General features: G+C 58.3%; 1 protein-coding gene across 50 annotated transcripts in view; it reads left to right on the forward strand.

The window, feature by feature from the left end:
• Window positions 1-20,837, forward strand: part of ELN (elastin) — a 32,989-nt gene extending 12,152 nt beyond the window's left edge. For 2 of the 50 annotated variants that reach the window (XM_081557922.1, XM_081557926.1), the window contains 31 exons: window positions 339-434; window positions 680-730; window positions 813-875; window positions 1,597-1,644; window positions 2,651-2,722; window positions 2,955-2,984; window positions 3,486-3,557; window positions 4,378-4,419; window positions 4,832-4,891; window positions 5,161-5,211; window positions 6,597-6,692; window positions 6,778-6,837; window positions 7,391-7,552; window positions 8,563-8,616; window positions 9,190-9,270; window positions 9,523-9,564; window positions 9,984-10,070; window positions 10,796-10,852; window positions 12,494-12,625; window positions 12,713-12,772; window positions 13,305-13,409; window positions 14,053-14,070; window positions 15,499-15,570; window positions 15,749-15,796; window positions 16,062-16,145; window positions 17,009-17,047; window positions 17,258-17,311; window positions 17,692-17,736; window positions 18,082-18,108; window positions 18,712-18,762; window positions 19,818-20,837. In XM_081557922.1, coding sequence (XP_081414048.1) covers window positions 339-434; window positions 680-730; window positions 813-875; window positions 1,597-1,644; window positions 2,651-2,722; window positions 2,955-2,984; window positions 3,486-3,557; window positions 4,378-4,419; window positions 4,832-4,891; window positions 5,161-5,211; window positions 6,597-6,692; window positions 6,778-6,837; window positions 7,391-7,552; window positions 8,563-8,616; window positions 9,190-9,270; window positions 9,523-9,564; window positions 9,984-10,070; window positions 10,796-10,852; window positions 12,494-12,625; window positions 12,713-12,772; window positions 13,305-13,409; window positions 14,053-14,070; window positions 15,499-15,570; window positions 15,749-15,796; window positions 16,062-16,145; window positions 17,009-17,047; window positions 17,258-17,311; window positions 17,692-17,736; window positions 18,082-18,108; window positions 18,712-18,762; window positions 19,818-19,861 — 2,003 coding nt within the window. In that variant the 3' untranslated portion in view covers window positions 19,862-20,837. Of the gene's footprint in view, window positions 1-338; window positions 435-679; window positions 731-812; window positions 876-1,596; window positions 1,645-2,650; window positions 2,723-2,954; window positions 2,985-3,485; window positions 3,558-4,377; window positions 4,420-4,831; window positions 4,892-5,160; window positions 5,212-6,596; window positions 6,693-6,777; window positions 6,838-7,390; window positions 7,553-8,562; window positions 8,617-9,189; window positions 9,271-9,522; window positions 9,565-9,983; window positions 10,071-10,795; window positions 10,853-12,493; window positions 12,626-12,712; window positions 12,773-13,304; window positions 13,428-14,052; window positions 14,071-15,498; window positions 15,571-15,748; window positions 15,797-16,061; window positions 16,146-17,008; window positions 17,048-17,257; window positions 17,330-17,691; window positions 17,747-18,081; window positions 18,109-18,711; window positions 18,763-19,817 lie in introns of all 50 variants that reach the window. The other 48 variants (XM_081557923.1, XM_081557927.1, XM_081557914.1 and 45 more) reach the window with 43 other exon arrangements.
• Window positions 20,838-21,180: the final 343 nt, after the last annotated feature.

The following is a 21,180-nucleotide window of genomic DNA, read 5'->3' on the forward strand; positions in this document are numbered from 1 at the left end:
CCCAAAGAGTAGGACATGACTGCAGCAACTTAGCAGGCAGCATACAAGAAGAGCTAAAAGGAAGCAGCCCCAGGAGCCCAAAGGAGTCACCCAACTCATCGGGGCTTCGGGAAGGCTTCCTGGAGGAGGGAGGTGTGAACATCTGACCCCAAAAGATCCCTGTAGCTTGTCAGGCTGAGTGGAGCAGCCTGGGCTATACTGTTCTCTGACATTGAACCCAGTCCTGGGAGCAGCAGTTACGTCTTTGCACGGAGCAGAAGAGCCTCAGATGTACCTCCTGGATGGGGAGGGCCAGGGCCGGGCTGGGGGCAGGACCTCACCCATCCTCCTCTCTGCAGGGCTCGGGGCTTTTCCCGCAGGTGCCTTCCCAGGGGCTCTGGTGCCCGGTGGCCCGGCTGGCGCTGCTGCAGCCTATAAAGCTGCTGCCAAGGCTGGTGAGTATTACCCTTTGGGATATGCCATAAGCCTTCTGGCCTCCGTGGGCTCTCCACCTTGCAAAGAACCTTTCCTGGGTGAGGGGGCAGGAGAACGGGATCCTCAGCTCCAGTCTACTGGGGGTAATGGGAGGCAACCAGCTGTGTCCGAGTCTCAAAGTGAGGCCGAGGCAGGGCCAGACCTCAGTCCAGGGTCCTCCTGCCTTTCGCGGCTCCTGGTGTGACCCCCCCCTCCACCTCCGCAGGTGCTGCTGGTCTCGGTGTTGGCGGGGTCGGCGGCTTAGGAGTGCCTACAGGTATGGAGGCGAGACCTGGGTGGCCCGGGGGGAAGTTGTGGGATGAGGGGAACCCCCTCTGATGTGGCCCCTTCACCTCCAGGTGCGGTGGTGCCTCAGCTCGGAGCTGGAGTCGGGGCTGGAGTGAAGCCTGGGAAAGTGCCAGGTCAGTGTGGATGGAGTCCCTGGGGCTGGAGGGCAGAGGTCAGGGAGGGGCAAGAGTCCCCAAGGCCCCCCCAGGGCAGGAAGGGCAGGGCCTGGCTGCAGCGGGGCAGGGGTCAAGGGGCAGAGGCAGGCCCAGAGCGTGATGCCAGGTCCCAAACAAGGGCGAGGGACTCCGGCCATCCTTCCAGGCCCTTCCTCCAGGACCTTGGAGCAGACCTGAGAGACAGGCTCTGTGGCAGGCATTCGGGTGACCGATGGGGACACTGAGGCGCAGAGCAGGGAGTCAGTGCAGCAGGGACCGCCCCGTCCCCGCAGGGCTGGGGTGAGCCCCATCCGGTGCCCATCCCTCTGCACTGAGCCCTGAAGGAAGTGACTTCAGGTTCAACCAGAGGCAGCCTGAGTCCACACAGCGGGGAGGGAACATCTGGAAGCTGTTAGTCCCGAGGTGGGGTGGGCCGGCCATGTAAACAGGCTCCAGGAGACGGGACAAATCCACACACAGAAGGATTTGGAGATGACTTCCGGAACTCGTGGGAGGGGGGCCTGCAGCCACCACACACATGTCCCTGGCTCTTCCCGGGGTGTGTGTGTGTGTGTGTGTGTGTGTGTGTGTGTGTGTGTAACCTGTGGGACTAGCTCGGGAGGGGCTGCTGCAGAGGGAAGGGCCAGGAGAGGCTCCTGGAGGCAAGGCTGCTGCTCACATATTTTCCTTTGGGCCACAGGTGTGGGACTCCCAGGTGTATACCCAGGCGGAGTGCTCCCAGGCGCAGGTGAGAGCAAAGAGGAAAAGGGGGACCCTAGAGCTAGTAGAGCATCCCCTGGCAGCCTCCCGGGGGACCCCACAGCTCCCCCAAACTGTGGCCACCGGAGTCCTGACGGGCACTGTCTCCCTAAGCATCAAAGCTCAGGCCACAAACCTAAGATAGCTCTGGTTGTCTTTCCCCTACAAAGATCAGCGAGCTCCCCCCAGTACCCCCAGAGCCCCAAGCCGAGTCCCAGACCCAGACCATCGTCACAGCCTGCGGTGGATCTCCAGGGACAGACCGAGTTCCTAGGGTGGCCAGCTGTTTCCCAAACACCATGAGTCACCAGGGGGGCCCGCCCAGCACATCCACCCTGCAGGAGACCCTCGGAGTTGCCCTCTCAACCTCCTTTCCCCGCCAGGGCCTGGCCACCCCACCCAACATGTGACCTCCTGAATTCCCCCAAAACCCCAGACCCGGGCCGGCTCGGAGGGATTGGCTGGCAGAGGGTCCCCCTACCCTTCCCCCCCAGCCCCTCCCTGCCATGATGGCCCAGCCCCCCGGGCGGGGCGTGGGTGGGGGATGAGAAAGGAGAGGTAGCAGCACTGAATGCTGGAGACCTCCCGGCCAGAGTAGATGACAGCTTTGTGTTTGTTTGTGAATCGCATCCAGCAAGAGCCCCCCGAGGGCACAGGCCTCCCCCACCTGCAGCTTATTCTGTCCTCTGGCAGGCTTCTTCAGGCTGCCTTCTCTGATGAGGCTGGGCAAGGCGACAGGAAATTAACTCCAGTTTAAGAGACTGGCCAACAGAAGCACGGGGCTAGGAAATAGCATTAAAACGTCTGACCTTGGGGCAGATGGGGCAGAGAAGTCACCACCAGAGGGGCCCTCCCCCCACCCCGTGAGCCACGCTAGTAGCTGACATTGAAGAAGGAGGCCAGCTGTGTCACAGAGGGTGGGTGCGGTGCCAGGCTGGACCTTCCAGGTTGGACTTTCCCCACCCTCACCGCCAGCCCCCTCTTTACCCTCTCAGGAGCTCGGTTCCCGGGTATAGGGGTACTCCCCGGGGTTCCCACTGGAGCAGGAGTCAAGCCCAAGGCCCCAGGTATGTGGGTCTCTCCGATCGCCCTCAGTCCCCTCTGTCCTGGGTTGAGGGGGGCGGGGAACCTGGGCTCAGCTGGCCCAGATGGGCGGTGAGAAATCCCCAATGTGTTTGTGATGCGCTAGGAGGTCTGGGCAGAACTGGCCACTGCTTGGGCCAACACGCCCCTCACTGGTGCTGGGGTGCCCTGGGCCCATAGTGGCCAAGCCGCAGTGATGGCTCCTTGTCATTGCAGCTGGGGCCGGAGCTTTTGCTGGAATCCCAGGTAAGGCACGGCTGGGTCCCTCCACGCCAAGGAGGGTGGGCAGGCCCATGGGGTGGCCAGCCAGGCAGGAACTCCTGCCCTGGGAGAAGCTGAGCACTCCCACTGCTCCAGGCCTTGGACTGGCTTTGGCACAAAGTAGCATCAGTCACAGGCCTGCTTCCCCTGCCCCAACCCACTGTCTGGTAGCCCAGAGGAGCCCAGAAAATGCAGCAGCCTGTGCCAAATGGCGAAAGGGCTGCAGTCTCCGAGTGTAGCCCAAGCCCCAGGAAGGGGAGCATCCTGCAGCTTCCTGGAGGAAGCGGCCCATCGCTGGGGGTTGCTCAGCTGACCGATGACATAAACAGGCAGGAAGGCCCTCTAGGCAGAATGCTTTCCAGATTCCGATGCCATGGGAGCTCATTCTAGTCTGAGCAGAAAGTGGAACTGGAGGCTGGAGGCTTCGCAAGGGCTCTTGGCCCACATGGCTGGGGCCTGATTGTTTTGCTCTCCTTGTTCCTGCAGGAGTTGGACCCTTTGGAGGGCAGCAGCCTGGAGTCCCGCTGGGATACCCCATCAAGGCACCCAAGCTGCCAGGTAAGACAGACGGAGGATGCGAGAGACACCACTCACTGGGCCTCCCTGCTGGGAGGTCAGCTTGAGAGGGGACTTGTTTGCCCACCTGTATCTTGGGGTGGATGGAGAAAGTAGTCAGGAAACCTGGGTAATTTTGCCCACTTCTGGTCACCAGCAAAAGAAAGCGGGGAGGAACTTCCCTGGTGGTGCAGCAGCTGAGACTCCACACTCCCAAACCAGGGTTCCAGCCCTGGTCAGGGAACTAGAGCCTGCACGCTGCAACTAAAAATCCCCATGCCTCAACTGAGATGCTGCACAGCCAAATACATAAAGAAATATTTTTTAAAAAAGAAAGAAAGCGGGGAGAGACCAACATCTTGCAGGGCTGGTCTCCCAAACACACACACGCACCCATGTGCACACACATACACACGCACAGAGACCCATAGCTCCAATGGGAAGCCATGTGTACTGATGGTAAGAAACACCATTCATTGGAAAGAAACCTCTGATGTCAGTCCACCCCAGCTGTCAAGCTCACACGACGATAAGCTATTTCTTGATGGGGAAGAGAGTAAGGAAGACCTTCAGACTTGGGGGCCATGGCAGGTAGAAGAATGGCCGTCCCTTTGTGCCCTGGAGCGGGGCATCCTCTCCCCCCTCCTCCAAGGCCTTGGCTCTCCTAAGAGCCTCTGGAAGCAGCTCAGGACCCTGGTGGACGGAAGGAGGCCTCAGGCCTCAGTACCTGTGGGGACTAGGTCTGTCTGCCCAGGTAGCAGGGGCCCAGTGAGGCACGGGGCCGCCACGGGGCAGCCACTGAGCCCATGCTCCGTCTCCTCAGGTGGCTATGGACTGCCCTACAGCACTGGGAAACTGCCCTATGGTAAGGCCCTCTTAGACTGGTGGGCTTCTGGCTCCTTCCAGCCGCAGAGTTCTGGCAAGGGAGCTATGGCCCCAGTCCAGGGCTAGGAGAACACCAGCTGGGGGGGTAGGGTGGGTGTGGAGTCTCAGAATGGGAGTCCCCTAAGGAGGGGGACATGGAACTGGGACTCAAGACAGCCTGGTTCTCAATCCTGGCCTCACACTTATCACCAGGCCTTGAGAAAACAGGTTTTCTTCTTGGAGCCTCAGTCTTTTCATCTGTAAAATGGGAATAACCATTCCACACATGTTTGTATTTAACTCTGGCTGGGGGTGACAGGTGGAGGCTCTGGGTGGCCTGGTCCTTGAAGGGCAGGGGAGGGGGCAGCCACCGTGAGATCGCACGGATGCCCACTGAGCCTCTCCTCTCGCAGGCTTTGGGCCTGGAGGAGTGGCTGGTGCTGCGGGCAAGGCTGGGTATCCAACAGGGACAGGTAAGGAGAGCCTCACCCCTCCGCCAGCCAAATAACTCAGGCTCCAGAAAGCCAGCCAGCCCACCCTATATCCAGATCCTGGTCTGATTCTAAAGAAGGACCCTGGTGGGGCAAGGCAGGAAGCTGGGGCAGCTCTCCCAGCCTCTGCTTGCTATATGCCCCACATCCACACACAGATATGAACCAGTTGTTTTTCTTGGGCCTGGAAGAGATGGGCTCCGGAGATGCCGGGGCACACTTTCCAGTCTCTCTCCTTCCTCTTCCCCCAGGGGTTGGCACACAGGCTGCAGCAGCAGCGGCTAAAGCAGCAGCGAAGCTTGGTAAGTACCCCTGGAGCCCCTGCCTGCTAGCTGCCAGCCCTCCAACCTCACCATGCTTATTACCACTGAGAGCCTGCCTCACAGATAACTAACCCAGGTGGCCCCTCCTTGCCACACCCCCATTTCAACTCCACCAGTTCCTCCCTCCCTCCCTCCATTCATTCTTCCTTCCATCTGTGCGTCCGCTTCACCCTCCAATTCTCCATCCCTCCATTCCTCCACCCATCCATTCACCCATCCCTCCCTCCTTCTGTCCCTTCCTCTCTCCATCCAGCCATGAATCCACCCCTCCCTCTGCCCATCCATCCTCCCATCCATCCCTCCATCCCTCCCTCCTCTGTCCTTCCCGCCCTCAGTTTCAGAAACCAGGGACAGATAAGGGCTCTGCTGAAGAATGTCAGCACTGTTTGTGGGACTCAGGAAGAGGGAGACATTGCTTCTACCTGGGGATAATCAAGAAGGGTTCTCAGAGAAAATGACATTTGATTCATAGCCTTAAAATATAGGTAGAGAGTTTGCCAGGCGGTTAAAATAGGAAGGAGCAAGCAGAGGGAGTGGGTACAGCAGTGGTTAAAATGATCATTTTAGGTGGTACATGTATGAGCATTTAAACAGTTTAATAGTTGAGTATCAATTTAATATGTACTATAAAACTTGTAACTAGCTCCTCAAGCCCACGATCCCTTGGCTAGTCTATGTAGCATGGCCTTCTCTCTGCCTGTGCACGGGCTGAGTGGGCCCCTGGCGATTCCCCAGTTCAGAGTTAGATCATGAGGGTGAAGTCTTCACCTTCAGCTCCAGTCCCAAGGGAGCCCCTTCTTGCAGCCACGATGGGATGGAAGATGCCTGCCCTCTAGCCCAAGGGGGAGAGAATGTGGAGGGAAGCACTGAGTCGGAGGCCTGCCCCACAGAGGTCCCCACTCCAGGCCCCCAAGGCTGGAGGGGATGGCTGGAGTGTGGGAGCAAGAGAGCAGGGCAGTGAAGGGCAGCGAGGGGCTGCGAGAGCCAGGCGGCCGGGCGCTTGGATTACAAACTTGGCCGCGTGTTCAGAGCACAGAGAGAGGAAGTCTTGAACATTCTTGCAGGGGCCCCTCTGGCCCAGGGAGCGGCCGCTTGTGGTTTCTCAGTATGTCGCAGTGATTAGAATGGGATTTGTCTGAAAACATACGAGTCCCTTAATGAGAGTGTTGAAATGGACACTTTAGGGGTGAGTCAAGGAACAGTGGGGAGGGGGCCTCTTCCCAAGCGGGCCCGGCCGGAGATGCCTGGGCCTCATTCCCAGAGGAGATTGCAGCGGTGAAAACGCCAGCGTCCAAGCAGCCTTCCTGCCTGGCTTCAGGAGGGGCCCCTGGGAGCCACATCTTCACCGTCCACACTCCAAACAGGTGCTGCAGGAGCCGGAGTTCTCCCTGGTGTTGGTGTCGGCGGTGCCGGCATTCCTGGTGTGCCTGGCGCCATTCCTGGCATCGGAGGCATTGCAGGTAGAGTCCACTCCAGCAGGCGGTGGGAGGTGTCCTTGAGAAGGTCACAGGGAAAGGGCCTCACCCTCTGTGGCTTTCTCTCCAGGGGTTGGGGCTCCAGATGCTGCTGCTGCTGCTGCCGCCGCCGCTAAGGCAGCCAAATACGGTGAGTGTCCCCAGAACGGGCAGTGCCAGGGCTCCAGCCAGCCCTGGCCTCAGCATGCACCTTGGAAGGCTCCAGGCCTGTAAGGTCGGATGGACTTTGTCTTTGTCCAGCTGGGGCACCGTTCCCCCTCAACCCCCCCAAGCATCATGGTCATGCCTCCATGCCTCTGTCCAGGAGGCTCTGTCCACTGCTCTCCCCTGATTGGTGCAGCGGTGTGGGCAGGGACCCTGCGGAGTATCTGGCTCCTCCCACTTTACCCCCAGGGCCACTCATAGCTGCTGTACCAACTGCCTGGGCCCAGTGGAGCATTCTGAATCTGCTTTAGACCTAGACCGTGCTCTTCCCAGCCAGAGATCCAAACCCCTAGAGCTCTGTCGGGGTTCCCTCAGTTCCCTCCTCTTCTCTTGGGTGACTTGGATCCACGCAGAGGCAATGCCATCCCAGCTAGCATCCTGCACACAGGACTCCCAAAGCTCCCCAGAGTCATGCCCCTGAAGGCCCCCCTGAGGTTTCCACAGGGTCCAGGCCAAAACAGCAATCCTTCCATCCACAGGTGCTCCTGGAGGCTTTGGCCCAGGAGTAATCGGTGTCCCAGGAGCTGCAGTACCTGGTGTTGGGGTCCCTGGTGTTGGGGTTCCAGGTGTTGGGGTCCCTGGTGTCGGGGTTCCGGGTGTTGGAGTCCCAGGTGTTGGAGTCCCTGGTGTCGGAGTTCCAGGTATTGGGTGCTCGGGCATCATAGGTGAACCAGCTGAGCTTGGCTGTGTGCACACGAGTGTTTGTGTGTGTAAGAGAGAGATATTAGGAATTATCACCAAGACTTTCTGATTCTCCTTAACACATCACCCTTCTGTCCTCTTCTCTCCATACCCTTGGTCATCTTCTGTTTCTTGGGCTATAATTAACTACTGCCAGCTTCTTATCTTCTTCAATTTACCCTCTGGTTGTCAGTATGTTCCAGGTCTTTTTCATCTCTGTGTTCCCAGCCCTTCACAAAATATGTGTTCAGTAAATGGTAGATAGATGGGTGGGTAGGTAGATGGATAGCTAGATGTCTGGGGAGATGGATGGATGGATGGATGGATGGGCAAATGGACAGCTGGGGAGGTAGGTGAATGGCCATGTGGATGAGTAGGCAAATTGATGGATGAGAGAGTGGGTGACGGGTACATGAGTGGACAGATACAAAGATGGGTGTTTACATGGATGGATAAATAAGATGGGTAAAATGGTGGATGGCAAGATAAATGGGTAGATGAAAAGAGAAATGGATAGGCAGGTGGGGACAATATAAGTGGTTAGAATGATGGCTGAATGGATGGGTGGATGGATAAGGATGAGCAGATGAATGTGTGGGTAGAAAGCAAATACAAAATGGATAGTTGGTTAGACATTTAGATGAAAGGATAGATAGGCAGGCGGGTGGATAAATGGATGGATAAGTGCATGTGTGGGTGGCTGGAGAGGTGAGTGGTTGAGTGGGTAGATTGAGATAGAAAGATAGACAAATGGACAGACATTTGGGAAGGTCAGCAGATGGATGAATGGGTGGCTGGGTAGACAGATGGACAGATGGGTAAATGGAGATATGAGTGGGTAAATGGATGGACAACCCTGTGTTGACTCAATAGATAGAAGATGGACTGAAAGACAGAGGGCTATATATACATATCCTGAGTGTCCACTCCATTCTCCCCTGAGCGTTTGTGTTTCTCTCGGTCTCTCCAGGGGCCGTGTCACCAGCCGCAGCTGCTAAAGCAGCAGCTAAAGCAGCCAAATTCGGTGAGTACTGTGTGGATAGCTCCGCCCCACCCCGTTCTGGCCTTTACTTGGACTCCAGGACCCTCATCTTCTACTCCCCATTGTACAGCCCAGAGAAGGGGAGTGACTTGCCCAGGGCCACACAGCAAGTCACTGGCAGAGCTGGGACTTGGACCTGTTGGGCCCCAGGACGATGTGTCCCCAAGGTGTCTCCCACCATGAGGCCAAGGGACTGATTAATAGTAGAGTCCAATATGTCATTCCCAGTGGAGATAGTGTCCCTGACCGCCCTGCCCTGGCCAGGACCCTCTCAGAGGAGAGCCCCAGCCTGGTGGAGGATAAGACTGTGCACAGTCTGCCATCACCAACAAAGAGACCCTTCCCCAACTGCTCAGAGAAGAGAGGGGCTGGGGACACGCTAGGGGGTGTCAGTAGGGAGGAAGCTGGTGGGGCTCAGACATCTCATGGTTTCCTGTCCTTCATGGACCAGACCTGGGGGGAGGCTCACATCCTCTCCCCCATCCAGCATCCCCCAGAGCCCTCCCCAGCCTCTCCCACTAGATCCTTTACCACTTGATTCTCTTCCCTCCACAGGGGCCAGAGGCGGAGTGGGAGTTGGAGGCATTCCCACATTCGGGGCTGTCCCTGGGGGCTTTCCTGGCTTCGGAGACGCAGGTATTCCGGGAGCCGGCCTTTCCCGTGAGCCTTAGTTCCATGAAGGCGGGTTGTGGGGCGTGCGGGGGGACAGGGAAACAGATGGAGGCTCGTATTCTGTCGAGTCATGGGAGGCTGGGGAGGGTAGACTGAGCTCTGGGAACTCAGGGAGGACCTGGGGGAGAGCACAGGGTGGGCCTCCCGTGCCCTTGGGACAGGTGCACTGCCCAGCTGAGATCCAACAAGGTTTCTGAATCTCTTTCTTCCTCATAGCAGCAGCTCAGGCAGCCGCCGCCGCCAAGGCAGCCAAGATCGGTAAGTGCCCCAACCCTGCGTCCCCTGCCCCCTCCGCCTCCCCTCCTCCCCCTCCTCCTCCTCCACCCAGGGCCAAACCCTCCCCGCTCCCCTCCACAGCCAGGCTCTCCTGTCAGGGACCGAGGCTCAAAAATCAGAGCAACCTCATATTCTTGGCCTGTGAGACTGAAAAGGCCTGGGGTTTTTAAGGTCAGAAGCCCCTGGTCCCATTTTCCAAAGCCACAGTGAACATTTCTGCCCTTTTGAATTGCCCACTACTGGGGTCATTTTAGTACCTGACTTATCATCCCCCATCCCACACCAGTGAGTTAAAGATGCCCAGATGATACCCAGTCATGATGCAACCCCCACCTCCACCCTTGGCTCCCCCAAGAAGGTGGTGCTTCAAGGGCAAAGCTGGATGCTCTTCATCCCTCCAGGTGTTGGGGGAGCAGGAGCCCTGGGAGGGCTGGTGCCAGGTGCCCCAGGAGCAATACCAGGCGTGCCAGGTGTTGGAGGGGTGCCAGGTGAGCTGTGTCCCAGCCCAGACATGGGTTTGGTTTATCTCATGGAAGGGGCCCTGGAGTTGATGTAGATCAAGGGTACCATTTTACAGATGGCAAGACTGAGCCCAGAGACAGGGGTAGAGAGAAAGAGATTTCCCATCATTTGGAGGAAAGCATCCCCACGGGATTCCAGACCGCTGAGTGAACCCAGAAAGTCCCCTCCCTGCCCTCAGGGATGCTCAGGATGTCAGCCTAAGAGGCAGCAGAACTCTGCTTGGCTGGGGTTTGGGGAGACCTCATTCATCCCCCGCCCCATGGGGCCTTTCTGCTTTCTGATCGGGTGGGAGGGCCTGTGTTAGTCTTTGTTTACCCAGCATTCTTTCTCCAAAGGGAGGAAATGAGATTAACTTACAATCCTCCTTGTTGGTTTGTGGTTTTTTTTTTCCCATCAGAAGATTTCTCTTCTGCATTTCTTCTTCTTTCTGGGCGGGGCGGGGGGGGGGAAATTCCCCTTTTGCTTTTCTCCCCCAAGAAATGAGCCGTTTCCTCCAACAGCTGCAGAGTCAGAGCTGCTTCTCTGGGAGAGGACTTGCCCAGAGTGGCTGGCGGGCCATCACAGTGCGGGCCTGGGAGAGGGGGCAGTTCCCGAGATATGGACTCTGCAAAGTCTTTCCACCACGGGGGATGGAAGAGAGAGGGAAGGGGTGCTGGGGACAGCTCCCGATCCTTAATCTTCACCTTTCCAGGGGTCGGGATTCCAGCAGCTGCAGCTGCCAAAGCCGCTGCCAAAGCCGCCCAGTTTGGTAAGAGTTGTTGCTTCGTCGCTCAGTCGTGTCCAGCTCTTTGTGGACCCACACCTGTGGCCCGCCAGGCTCCTCTGTCATGGGATTTTCCTAGGCAAGAATCCTGGAGTGGGTTGCCATTTCCTTCTCCAGGGGACCTTCCCGACCCAGGGGTCGAACCGGCATCACCTGCATTAGCAGATGGATTCTTTACCATTGAGCCACCTGGGAAGCCCCCTGCCAATTCTGCATCCCAGCCTGATCCCAGAGCACTGCTGTCTCATATCTCTGCTTCGGAGTCTGACAGCAGCCCCTCTCCAAGCTATCACCTTCTGGGCCTGGGCCTTCCTCCCAGGTGTTGGGCCATCCGAGCACTTTGAGGGATGGGGGTGAAGTCTCTGAGCACGAAGGCAAAGAGAGAAGAGGTGCCCGAGAGCCCTCCTGCACCCATCCCCACCCTTCCCAAAGCCCTTGCTGTCTTCCGGTCCAACTGGGGCCTTTGCCCCGTTTCTGAAACAAGAGCTGGGCTCCTCTGAGCTCCCACCCACCCCGAGCGACAGCTGTGCTCTCACTTCCTGACCGGGTTCTCCATCTCCTGCTTCATCCGAGGGCCACCCTGGCAGCCCCAGGCTCCCACACCTTCCTAAATATGGCACGGCTCACTTTAGAGCCCAGCTGCATGCCAGCCCCGGGGCTGGGGTGGGGGCAGGGGTTTTTTTTTCTTCCTGCCAGAGAAATCTTAACTTCAGGTCTGTTTAATCGCTGAGTCGTGCCTGACTCTTTGTGACCCCATGGACTGTAGTCCACCAGGTTCCTCTAGCCATGGGATCTCCCAGGCAAGAATACTGGAGTGGGTTGCCATTTCCTTCTCCAGGGGATCTTCCCGACCCAGGGATTGAACTCACGTCTCCTACCTTGACAGGCAGCTTCTTTACCTTTGAGCCACCAGTGATTCCTAAACTCAGACATGACAACTCGTTTTTGTAAAACTAGCATTTGCTGAGGGCTTCCTTGGTGGCTCACACAGTAAAGAATCTGACTGCAACGTGGATTCCATCTCTGGGTCAGGAATCTCCCTCCAGTTTTCTTGTCTGGGAAATTCCATGGACAGAGGAGCCTGGTGGGCTACAGTCCATGGGGTCACAAAGAGTCAGGCACAATTGAGCTACTAACACTTTCACTTTCACCATTGCTGAGGTAATCCTTACACCAGCCTTATGAGAGTGATTCTGTTGCACCCATTTCACAGATGTGGAAACTGAGTCTCCAAGAGCTTAAGTAACTTGCTCATACTCACGTAGCTAAATAGTGGCTGAGCTGAGCTTTGAAGCCAGGCCTGCCTGTCTTGCCAAACTCCCTTTACTACATGTTGTTGCCGTTGTTTAGTTGCTACATGAGTCTGCCTGTTTCACCCTCAGAGTCTCAGAAGGGTCCCTGGAACTCCAAAAGTTGAGCTCCTGATCTTCCACAGACCTCTTATTAAGGATGAAGAAGCTGAGGCCCAACAAGAGAAAGTAACTTGCCCAAGGTCACACAGCAAGTCTGTGCCCAGCCAGAACAAGGATCCCGGGTTCCTGACCCCCCAGCCAGCTGCTCTTTCCATCAGCTTCTGTCCTCCTCGCTCAGGACTCGGTTAAGGATTGGCTCTGCTCTCTTTTGCAGGATTAGGCCCTGGAGTCGGCGTGGCTCCTGGCATCGGCGTGGCTCCCGGCATCGGCGTAGCTCCCGGCGTTGGCGTGGTTCCCGGTGTCGGCGTGGCTCCCGGCATTGGCCTTGGCCCTGGCGGTGTCATAGGTAAGCTGTGTGAATAAGTGGGCCTGAGTGAGGGTCCTCTGAATCCTCCATGGGTGCCATCCTTAAACCTTATCCTCTCCCCCACAGGAGCAGGGGCCCCAGCTGCAGCCAAGACCGCTGCTAAGGCCGCCGCCAAAGCCCAGTTCCGTGAGTGTCCTGCCTGCCTTCTCGGTCTGGTGTGACCCCAGCCTGAGCTGGGTCCCTGGACACGCAACCTCTCAGACCCGCCCTACAGCCTCCTGAGGCCCTCCAGGTGGCAGACATGGGCATTAGAAACAGATTTAGCATAAGGGAGACCCGCATTCGCGTCCTGGGCCCCACACTAGCCGAGTGACCTCTGATGTCCCTGTGTGGTACCAAGGGCACCTTCCTGGGAGGCTTGTTAGGAGAATCAAATGCGTTCATCCAAGAGGGAGGGACAGAAGGTGAGGCCGAAAAGGGCAGTGGTGTCCGGCGTGTGCGGCCCCGCATGCCCGTCTGGGGAGGGGCTGGACTTGGTGGTCAGTGTGAGTTTTAGGAAAACCTGGCGGCAGCGTAGAGGGTGGATGAAGGAGACAGGGGCCCCCGCATGAGACTGGGCCCCTTCTCTTGGGGCCTGACTCAACTTCCTGGGCAGGACACCCCCAAAAGGGCCTGTTTCCTGCCTGCCGCCCTCACTCCACTCCCCCATCTCCCGCAGGGGCTGCTGCCGGGCTTCCCGCTGGCGTTCCTGGCCTTGGAGTGGGTGTTGGAGTTCCTGGCCTTGGAGTCGGGGTCGGAGTTCCTGGACTTGGGGCAGCGGCAGGTAAGGGGCCTTCTGGGAGCTGAACAGCAATGCCCCCCGAGCCCAAAGGAGGCAGGGCTCTCTCCCCAGCCCATCCTCCAGCACCCTCGCAGCGAGGCGTGCGATAAATGCTCTGTTAGGTCCTCCTGAGCTGTCCGAGACAACTGGGATAAGAGATGGGGGGCAGGCCAGGTGAAGGGCTCCAAGCTGAAAAGAAGCCCACTGCCCAAGGAAGGAGGCTGGGGGTCCCTGGGGTCAGTGGGAGTGGTTGGGCCCCCTAGCTCCTCTTCAGCAGTGTGGGGGGACAAAGGGGTCACTGAGAGCTCTAGTTCTTCATCTCCTAGTTACGCCAGCCTCAGACAGACCGTGCTGGGCCTCGAGGAGCCAGCCGAGGATAGAATGGAAAGAGGAGGCACAGTTCAGCCCTCAAGCACCCCCAGACCAGACTGGTAGAGACACAGTTAGATACCGGAGCTCTGTCCCTGGCCTGGTGAGCTCCTAGGTGTGGAGCCACGGCTTCCGGGCTTTGAGAGAAACAAAGCAAGCTGAGGAAGTCAAGGAGGGCTCCCTGAAGGAAGCAGAACTCCCAGGCACAGAGCTCAGCTGCTGACCTCCCCCACTCTTTCTTTTGCCCTTTTCCCGGTACCTGGGACCCTGGCCGCAGCTAAAGCAGCCAAGTTTGGTAAGAGCCCCCTCAACACACCACCCCCGGTGGTTGATTCCCTTGCTGCCCACCATCCCTGATAGCACCTGTCACCCGTCTCCCCTCCCCCTGGGCCAGGGCCCAGTGCCTGGAGCCTACATCACAGGGTTGGGATGGTCAGCGTGGAAAAAGGCAGTTTCTAGGACGCATTAATGACAGCTCAGCAGACTCCGGCTCCCGCCCACTAAATGCCTAGCGTGCCTACAGCCCCAGGACAACCCAAACCGCCCCTCACATTTCCAGCCCCCCTTGGGGGGGGCAGTTCAAACTTGGTGAAGACCATGGTCGCTAAGGCCCCTCAGGCCATGACAGTTTCATGGGGCCCAAGGCCAGGGAGGGGCCAGGGCTGCTGTCCCAACAAAGCCAGGACTCCTCATCTGGGCCCCTGCCTTGCTGTCAGCAGGACTGTGCCCGCCATGAGGACGTGGCAGACCTGCCCGCCCCCACCCCCCGATACTTGGCACCTAGGCAGCCCCAGCCTGGCCAGACCCATGCTGTCTGTGTCCCCCTGCATTCTGGCCTCCTAGGATCTGGGCCGGGGCCTCCGCCAGGGAACTGCCAACCAGGTCTGGCTGGTCCACTTGGGGCCAGTTTCCACCTTGGAAAGTCTTCCACCCACAGTGGGCCTGGTAACCCATAGGCCTCTCTTCTGTTCCTTGCTGGCGGCTCTGCTGGTCTGAGCTCGACAGCCATTGCCAGGGAAACAGAGCAGCTAAAGGCTCTGGCTCCAAAGTCATTTCCTGCCCTTGAAGCCTTGAGAACATTGCTTAACCTCTGCTATGCCTCAGTTTTCTCATCTGCAAAATGGGGCTAATAGTACCTATCTTTCTTGCTGTCCAGAACAATAAGCCAGCTAACAAGCGTGAAGCACTGACCATGAGTGTCCCCCTAAAGCGCTAGCTGTAATTCCTGGCAGCTCTGTACTGGACAGTGGTTCACACTCAGAGGACCTTCACATAGAATGTGTCCTCTCGCTCTTCAAACACCTGTAGGTGAACAGGGAAAGGATCGTCATCCCCTTTAGGGTCAGAGAGTTGACAGCTATGCTGAGCAGAGAAACCAGAATTCAAACCCAGGGCTGTCAGGGCCTGAGACTGGTCCTCCACCCTTGGCAGCTCATGGCCACAGCCACCACTGGGACCACCTGCAGCTCCCAGTGCCAGCCTGGGAGGAAGGGGAGGAGATGGGCAGGTTGAAGATCCGGGGGGGAAGGGTCTGCCCTTGTCCAGTGGGTCAGGGCAGAGCCAGGACTCAGACTCGTGTGTCTGGGAATGGACCTCTGTCCTCTGCTCCTTCCACTAGGTCACGTGGCCTTTGCCACCTGTCTACTTGCCAAGTGACCTTGTGGCAGGGAGACCTCGTCCTTCCGAAAGGAGGAAGGACTGACTTTCCACCCTCTCTCCACAGGACCAGCAGGGATCGGGGCCCTTGGAGGGGTTGGAGATCTTGGTGTAGCTGGCATTCCAGGTGGTGTGGCAGGTGAGTTGAAACCCCATGAAGCTTTGAGCACATTGCTTAACCTCTGCTGTGCCTCAGTTTTCTCATCTGTGAAATGGGGCTAATGGTATCTACCTTAGTTGAAACCCCAGGATGGGCTGGGTGCTGAGGGAGACTGACCCATGGAGACTCCCTCCCTGAGCTCCCTCTGTGTCCCCAGGAGTCGGACCTGCTGCCGCCAAAGCTGCTGCCAAAGCCGCCCAATTTGGTGAGCATGGGTGTGAGGTGGGGGCTGCCCTGGGAGTTGGGGGTGGGGCAGTGTCTGACTACATGCCATGGAGCATATATTCACTGGCCTGCTCCCCAGACAAGGGCATTGTCTCCGGGGGGTCTGGCCCACCTCCTGGCCCCATCAGCCCTCCAAGGCCCTGGGGCTCAGGCTCCATGTGGGGCCTGGGATGATAGCCCCAACCCTCTGCAGACAAAGCCAGCTACTCTCACTTGCAGGGTCTAATACACAGCTCTCTCCACAGGCCTGGGGGGCGTCGGTGGGCTTGTACCCGGAGGACTAGGAGTTGGTGGGCTTGGAGCTATCCCAGGGGCTGTGGGCCTTGGAGGTAAAGTGTGTTCTAGAATCAGTGAATGAATGGTGTGTGATGTGTGTGTGTGTTTGCACACACGTGCACATATGAATGAGAGAGAGAGACTGACTTTCTTTCCCATCTGGCCACACCTTGCTCAAGCAGCCCTGCCCACACTTCATCAGCAGCTCAAGATTATCCTGAGCCCTGCCCCCTTCTCTGGGCTCCTGCAACATTTGGAGGGGCCCCATGGCTCAGCGGGTAAAGGATCTGCCTGCAAGGCAGAAGACATGGGTTCGATCCCTGGGTCGAGAAGATCCCCTGGAGGAGGAAATGGCAACCCACTCCAGTATCCTTGCCTGGGAAATCCCACGGACAGAGGAGCCAGGCGGGCTACAGTCCACGGGCTCGCAAAGAGTTGGACACGACTGAGCGACTGAGCGCAGAGCAGGCTTAGTGAGGGCTGCCCCTTGCAGCTGGGTGTCCCAGTCTCTCCCTCTCCTCTCTCTTTCAATCCGCCCAACCACCTCCAGTGGGAGTTCATTAGGACAGTGATGGTTATGCCCATTTTCCAGAGAAGGAAAGCAAAGCCTGGAGGGAAATTCCTTTCCCAAAGTCTCTGCCATCTTGGCGGACCTTGCGTTAACATCTCTCTCTTGGGTCATCGTTGTGTCTCTGACCCAGCCTGAAGTTTCTTACCCCATGTGCTCACAAGTCTGGCCACACAGTAGGAGCTTAATAAAGATTTCTGGAAAGATGGATGGATGGAGGATGGGTGGAGGGGTGGTGGAAGGATGAGTCAGTGGGCAGGGGGCAGATCGATGGCAGTGGTCAGGAGGAGGACACGACTCTGGGAGGGAGGAGATATTCCTGAGCCCTTCTGCTCTCCATCTTTCCAGGTGTGTCTCCAGCTGCGGCTGCTAAAGCAGCCAAATTCGGTGAGTTGCTCCCACTGCCCCTCAAGCCTAGGCCTGCAGGCTGCTCATACCCCACCCCCACTGCCCTGTCCACAAACAGGTTCAGGCCTCAGTCCTGCTCACAATACCTGTGAAGGTCCATTCTGGAAATCCCGTCCCCAGACCCCGGAGGGGAGGCTCAGGGCCCCTTAAACTGTGCCTCGTCCTGACCCCCACCTGCCCTCTTGTCAGGTGCCGCTGGCCTTGGAGGTGTCCTAGGAGCCGGCCAGCCTTTCCCAATTGGAGGTAGGGGCCGCCTCTGCTGTGAGATCTGCAGCTGAGCCTGGCTGGCTAGCAGCAGGAACTCCGGGGCTGCATCAGCACAGGGGTCCGAGAAAGAGGGTGGAGGGGACAGTCCGGGAAAGGCCTCAGGGTTGTGGGGACACGTGGGCCTCAGACACCAGGCCGATGAGCTGAAGCCACGGGGGCCTCATACCAGGCTGTCGGGCGAGGACCAGCTTTGTTGAGAAAGCTGCTTTGCCAATGGGGGAGGGGCAATGGGAGGAGGTGATCTTAGGCAGAGAGGAGTAGGTGGCCAGGCCGGGGTGGGTCCCAGGGTCCCACCCCACCCCACTCCACCCCACCCCACCCCACGCCCCCACGCCAACCCCAAACCCCTCCTGCAGGAATTGCAGCAAGGCCTGGCTTCGGACTGTCTCCTATTTTCCCAGGTACGGCCAGGTGCCCCAGCCCTCTTCTTCCCCTGCCCAGAAAGGCTGATCCAGGCTACAGAGTTGGGGGAGGTGGCCCTACAACCTTAGATTGCATAGAGCTGGGCCTCCTCTTCTTCTCTTCCTCCCATGCAACATCAGGGAGCATCAGATTTTACAAAACATCACGTTCAGATAAGACAAACGGAGGTTCAGAGAGCACACAGGGTCACACAGTCACTGGCAGGGCCCCTGACGCCCCAGCCTAGAACTGGGCCCCTCTCAGATGAGGCCCACGCTGCCGGGGAGGGCTTGGCGGGCTCCCTAGAGGTGCGCACCCTCACAACCCCTCTGCTTGCCTTGCAGGTGGAGCTGGGGGCCTGGGAGTTGGTGGTGAGTCTACCAATCTCACAAGTCGGGGGCCCATTTCAAGCAGGGCCCTGAGCTCCTTCGCAGCGTGTGGGGGGGGTCCATCCTATTGAGGGAATGGGTAGTGCAGCCACAGCCCTGGGCTGGCCTTCTGGTAGGGAGGCTTGACGGAGCCCGCAGGAGAATCACTGAAGCTGAAAAAGTCAGCCTTGGGGTGTGGGGACCCCAATTCCTAGAGCTCCCAGCCTGGCACTTGACTGGGCATCAGGAGTGAGACGGGGATCTGGGTCACCCCAGGTCTTATGGTCTAACCAGGGAGGTTGACAAGGTCCCATAGAAGAGGAAAGATACTGTTGGGTAAGAACAGGGCCTATTCAAGCAGGAGGTAAATGTGGCCTGGGGTCTGACTGTGGTGGGAGGGGCTGCCACAGAGCTGCTCAGACCTCCACAGGGTTCAAGGAGCTCCATCTGCAAGGAACGAGGCTGGACGGGAGGGTCAGGCTGGGGGCAAAGAGGCCTTCGGTACCTGCTGCTGCAGGGTTGGAGGCGCATGGGTGGGGTAAGGGGCGGTCTGGTAGAGGTGGGGAAGCCTGGCCACCTCCCCAACCCCCTGCCTTCCCTCCACAGGCAAACCTCCCAAGCCCTTCGGAGGGGCCCTGGGAGCCCTGGGATTCCCAGGTGAGTAGACTCTGCCCCTGGAAGAGGGCGGGCGGGGGGACAGCCTGGAGGAGGAGGCGGCATGTCAGACGAGGCCTGGCAGGGAGGCCAGGGGTGGGAGAGCTGGACCCCTTACCCCCTGCTTCTGCTGTCTCCGAAACAGATCCTCAGAGCTGAGAGTGGGCCAGGAACCCTCCTGGCTCTTCCAGGCCAGGCCTGGCAAGCCCTCCCTCCCTGGTACTCTCACCCCCACTCTTGCTGGGAGAAGCCAAGAGAAAGAAAAGGGAAGGGGAGGAGGAGGGACTGGGAGGGGCAGAGGAGGAGAGAGAGGATGGAGGTGACACGGGAGCTCTGGTGTCAGGGAACTGGAGGGGTAGACCCCACAGGGGTCCTGGAGCCACGCCCTTTCTCCAAGGGGCAGACATGCCCTCAAGAGGTCTCCCAAGGATGCCCGAAAGGGACTGAGAGAAGCCCCAGCTCCACCCTGGCAGTTGCTCAGGCTATGGATTTCCTTCCACCCGCACCTGCTTTCCAACCCCCCAGACGAGGCAGCCCAGGGAGAGGCAGAGGCCAGAGCAGCCTGACCTCATTCAAGGCGCCCAGCTCTCAGTCCGGCACCAGCTGGTGCTTGTGGCCCATGACCCTGCTTTCTTTCTTTCCCAACAAACACCCTGGATGAGCTCTGCAGAGAGATGGTGTCTCTACCACTAGGCAGCTCTCTGCCACCAGGTGGCGGTAACGAGCCACACCTCGCTCCTGCAGGGGTAGGCGCGAGTCCAGCCCCCACTACCCGACCCTGGTGGCTTGATGATTTGAAACAAGGTTAACCAGTCAGATCCTCCCCAGGAGAGGGCAGGAGTCCTGCTACCATCCACTTGCCCAGTGGGAGTTTGCACAATGAAAGGGCGCGGAGTTTGGCCTGGGGTGGTGGCCAGGCTTCCCCCTGGCTTCCTGGAGCCTCTGTTTCCCATGGTGATGATGCGGATGTGAGAAGAGCTTGGAGTTGGGCAGAGTGGGCAAGGGCTTGAGCACAAGCGGCCAGGACTGACTGTTGGGTGTGCCTCCCCTGCGCCCAGGTGGGGCCTGCCTGGGGAAATCCTGTGGCCGGAAGAGAAAGTGAGCTTCCCGGGATCCCTGACTCACGACCTCATCAACGTTGGTGCTACTGCTTGGTGGAGAATGTAAACCCTTTGTGACCCCACCCCCCTTTCCCATGCCCCCTCCTAAGTTCCCACCCCAGGTGGGAACGGGGCAGGCCGAGCGGCCTTGGAAATCCACAGGGCAAGGAGGCAAGAGAGTGGTGGCCAAGTGGGCCCCGGGAGGCCGCCCTCCTTCAGAGGCAAGGGGCGGGGGGGCTTGGCCCCCTGCTCCCACCCCCTTCCCACCCAGGAACTCCCCCTTCACACACTCTCCATCTCTAGGGGAACTTGGTGCTACATGCTGGTGCTCTTACACTTCCTGCGGGGAGGGAGGAGGGAAGGGCAGCCCCTTAGGGAACCCCCTCCCTGGGGCTCCTCTGAAGATGGTGCAGACACTTCCTGGGCAGTCTCACCTCCCCCTGCCCACCAGGACCCACCTCTGGCTGTGGTCCAGTTGGTACCCAAGCATCGAAACCCTCACGCTGGATTGGGTCACACCATCTCTTGGCCTCCTTGGCCCCCCCTTTCCCCGACCCATTGCTGTTCCCCATATCCGAAGACTCCCCCCCCGTATTGGGAACAGCCCTCTTGCTCTTGTGGAATTCATCCGCCCGTCTGTCCATCCGTCCGTCCATCCTTGTCCCAGTTTGGCCGCCCAGCACCCCTAGCTGGCTGGGCGCCCCCACCATCGACTTGGTTAACCTGTTGTGGCAGCCTGTGCCCAGCCTCCACCCCATTGCACACACCCCTACAAAGGGGCCCCAAGCCTCTGGGTGTGAGGAGCTGTACCAGCTGGGGCCGCAGGAATCTCCCCCCAACCTGGGTCTCCCCCCACGCAGTACTGTATCCCCATCCCCTCCTCGAGCCACTGTACTTCAGAGCATTTCTCCCCTGCCCCGCCCATCTCTATGTGTCTCGCTGTGATAGATCAATAAATATTTTATTTTTTGTCCTGGACATTTGGGGATTATTTTTGATTGTTGATGTTCTCCTTTCATTTTCTTGTCTGGTTTATGGAAAAAACAAACAAAAAACCTTTTTTTTTTTCTGATCTGGGGAGCTATATCCCCATTAGAAAATTCATTTTAATCACTTTGGTATAACTCTGGATGAAACACACATTTAAAAAAAAAAAATAAGAAAAGAGAATTAACTGCTTCAGAAAAGACTAATAAATGAAAACCTTTTAAAGGAAACTGTGTCTTGGCCTCCTTTGTAAGCTCGCATCTGCCTTCAGTTCCCGGTCCAGTAGGGAACAGAGCTCGGCCTTGGGGAACCTTGGGTCTTCCCAGGTGGCGCT

Source organism: Giraffa tippelskirchi, chromosome 13, assembly GCF_054371585.1.
Source record: "Giraffa tippelskirchi isolate mGirTip1 chromosome 13, T2T-mGirTip1v1.2.pri, whole genome shotgun sequence".
Lineage (NCBI taxonomy): Eukaryota > Metazoa > Chordata > Mammalia > Artiodactyla > Giraffidae > Giraffa > Giraffa tippelskirchi.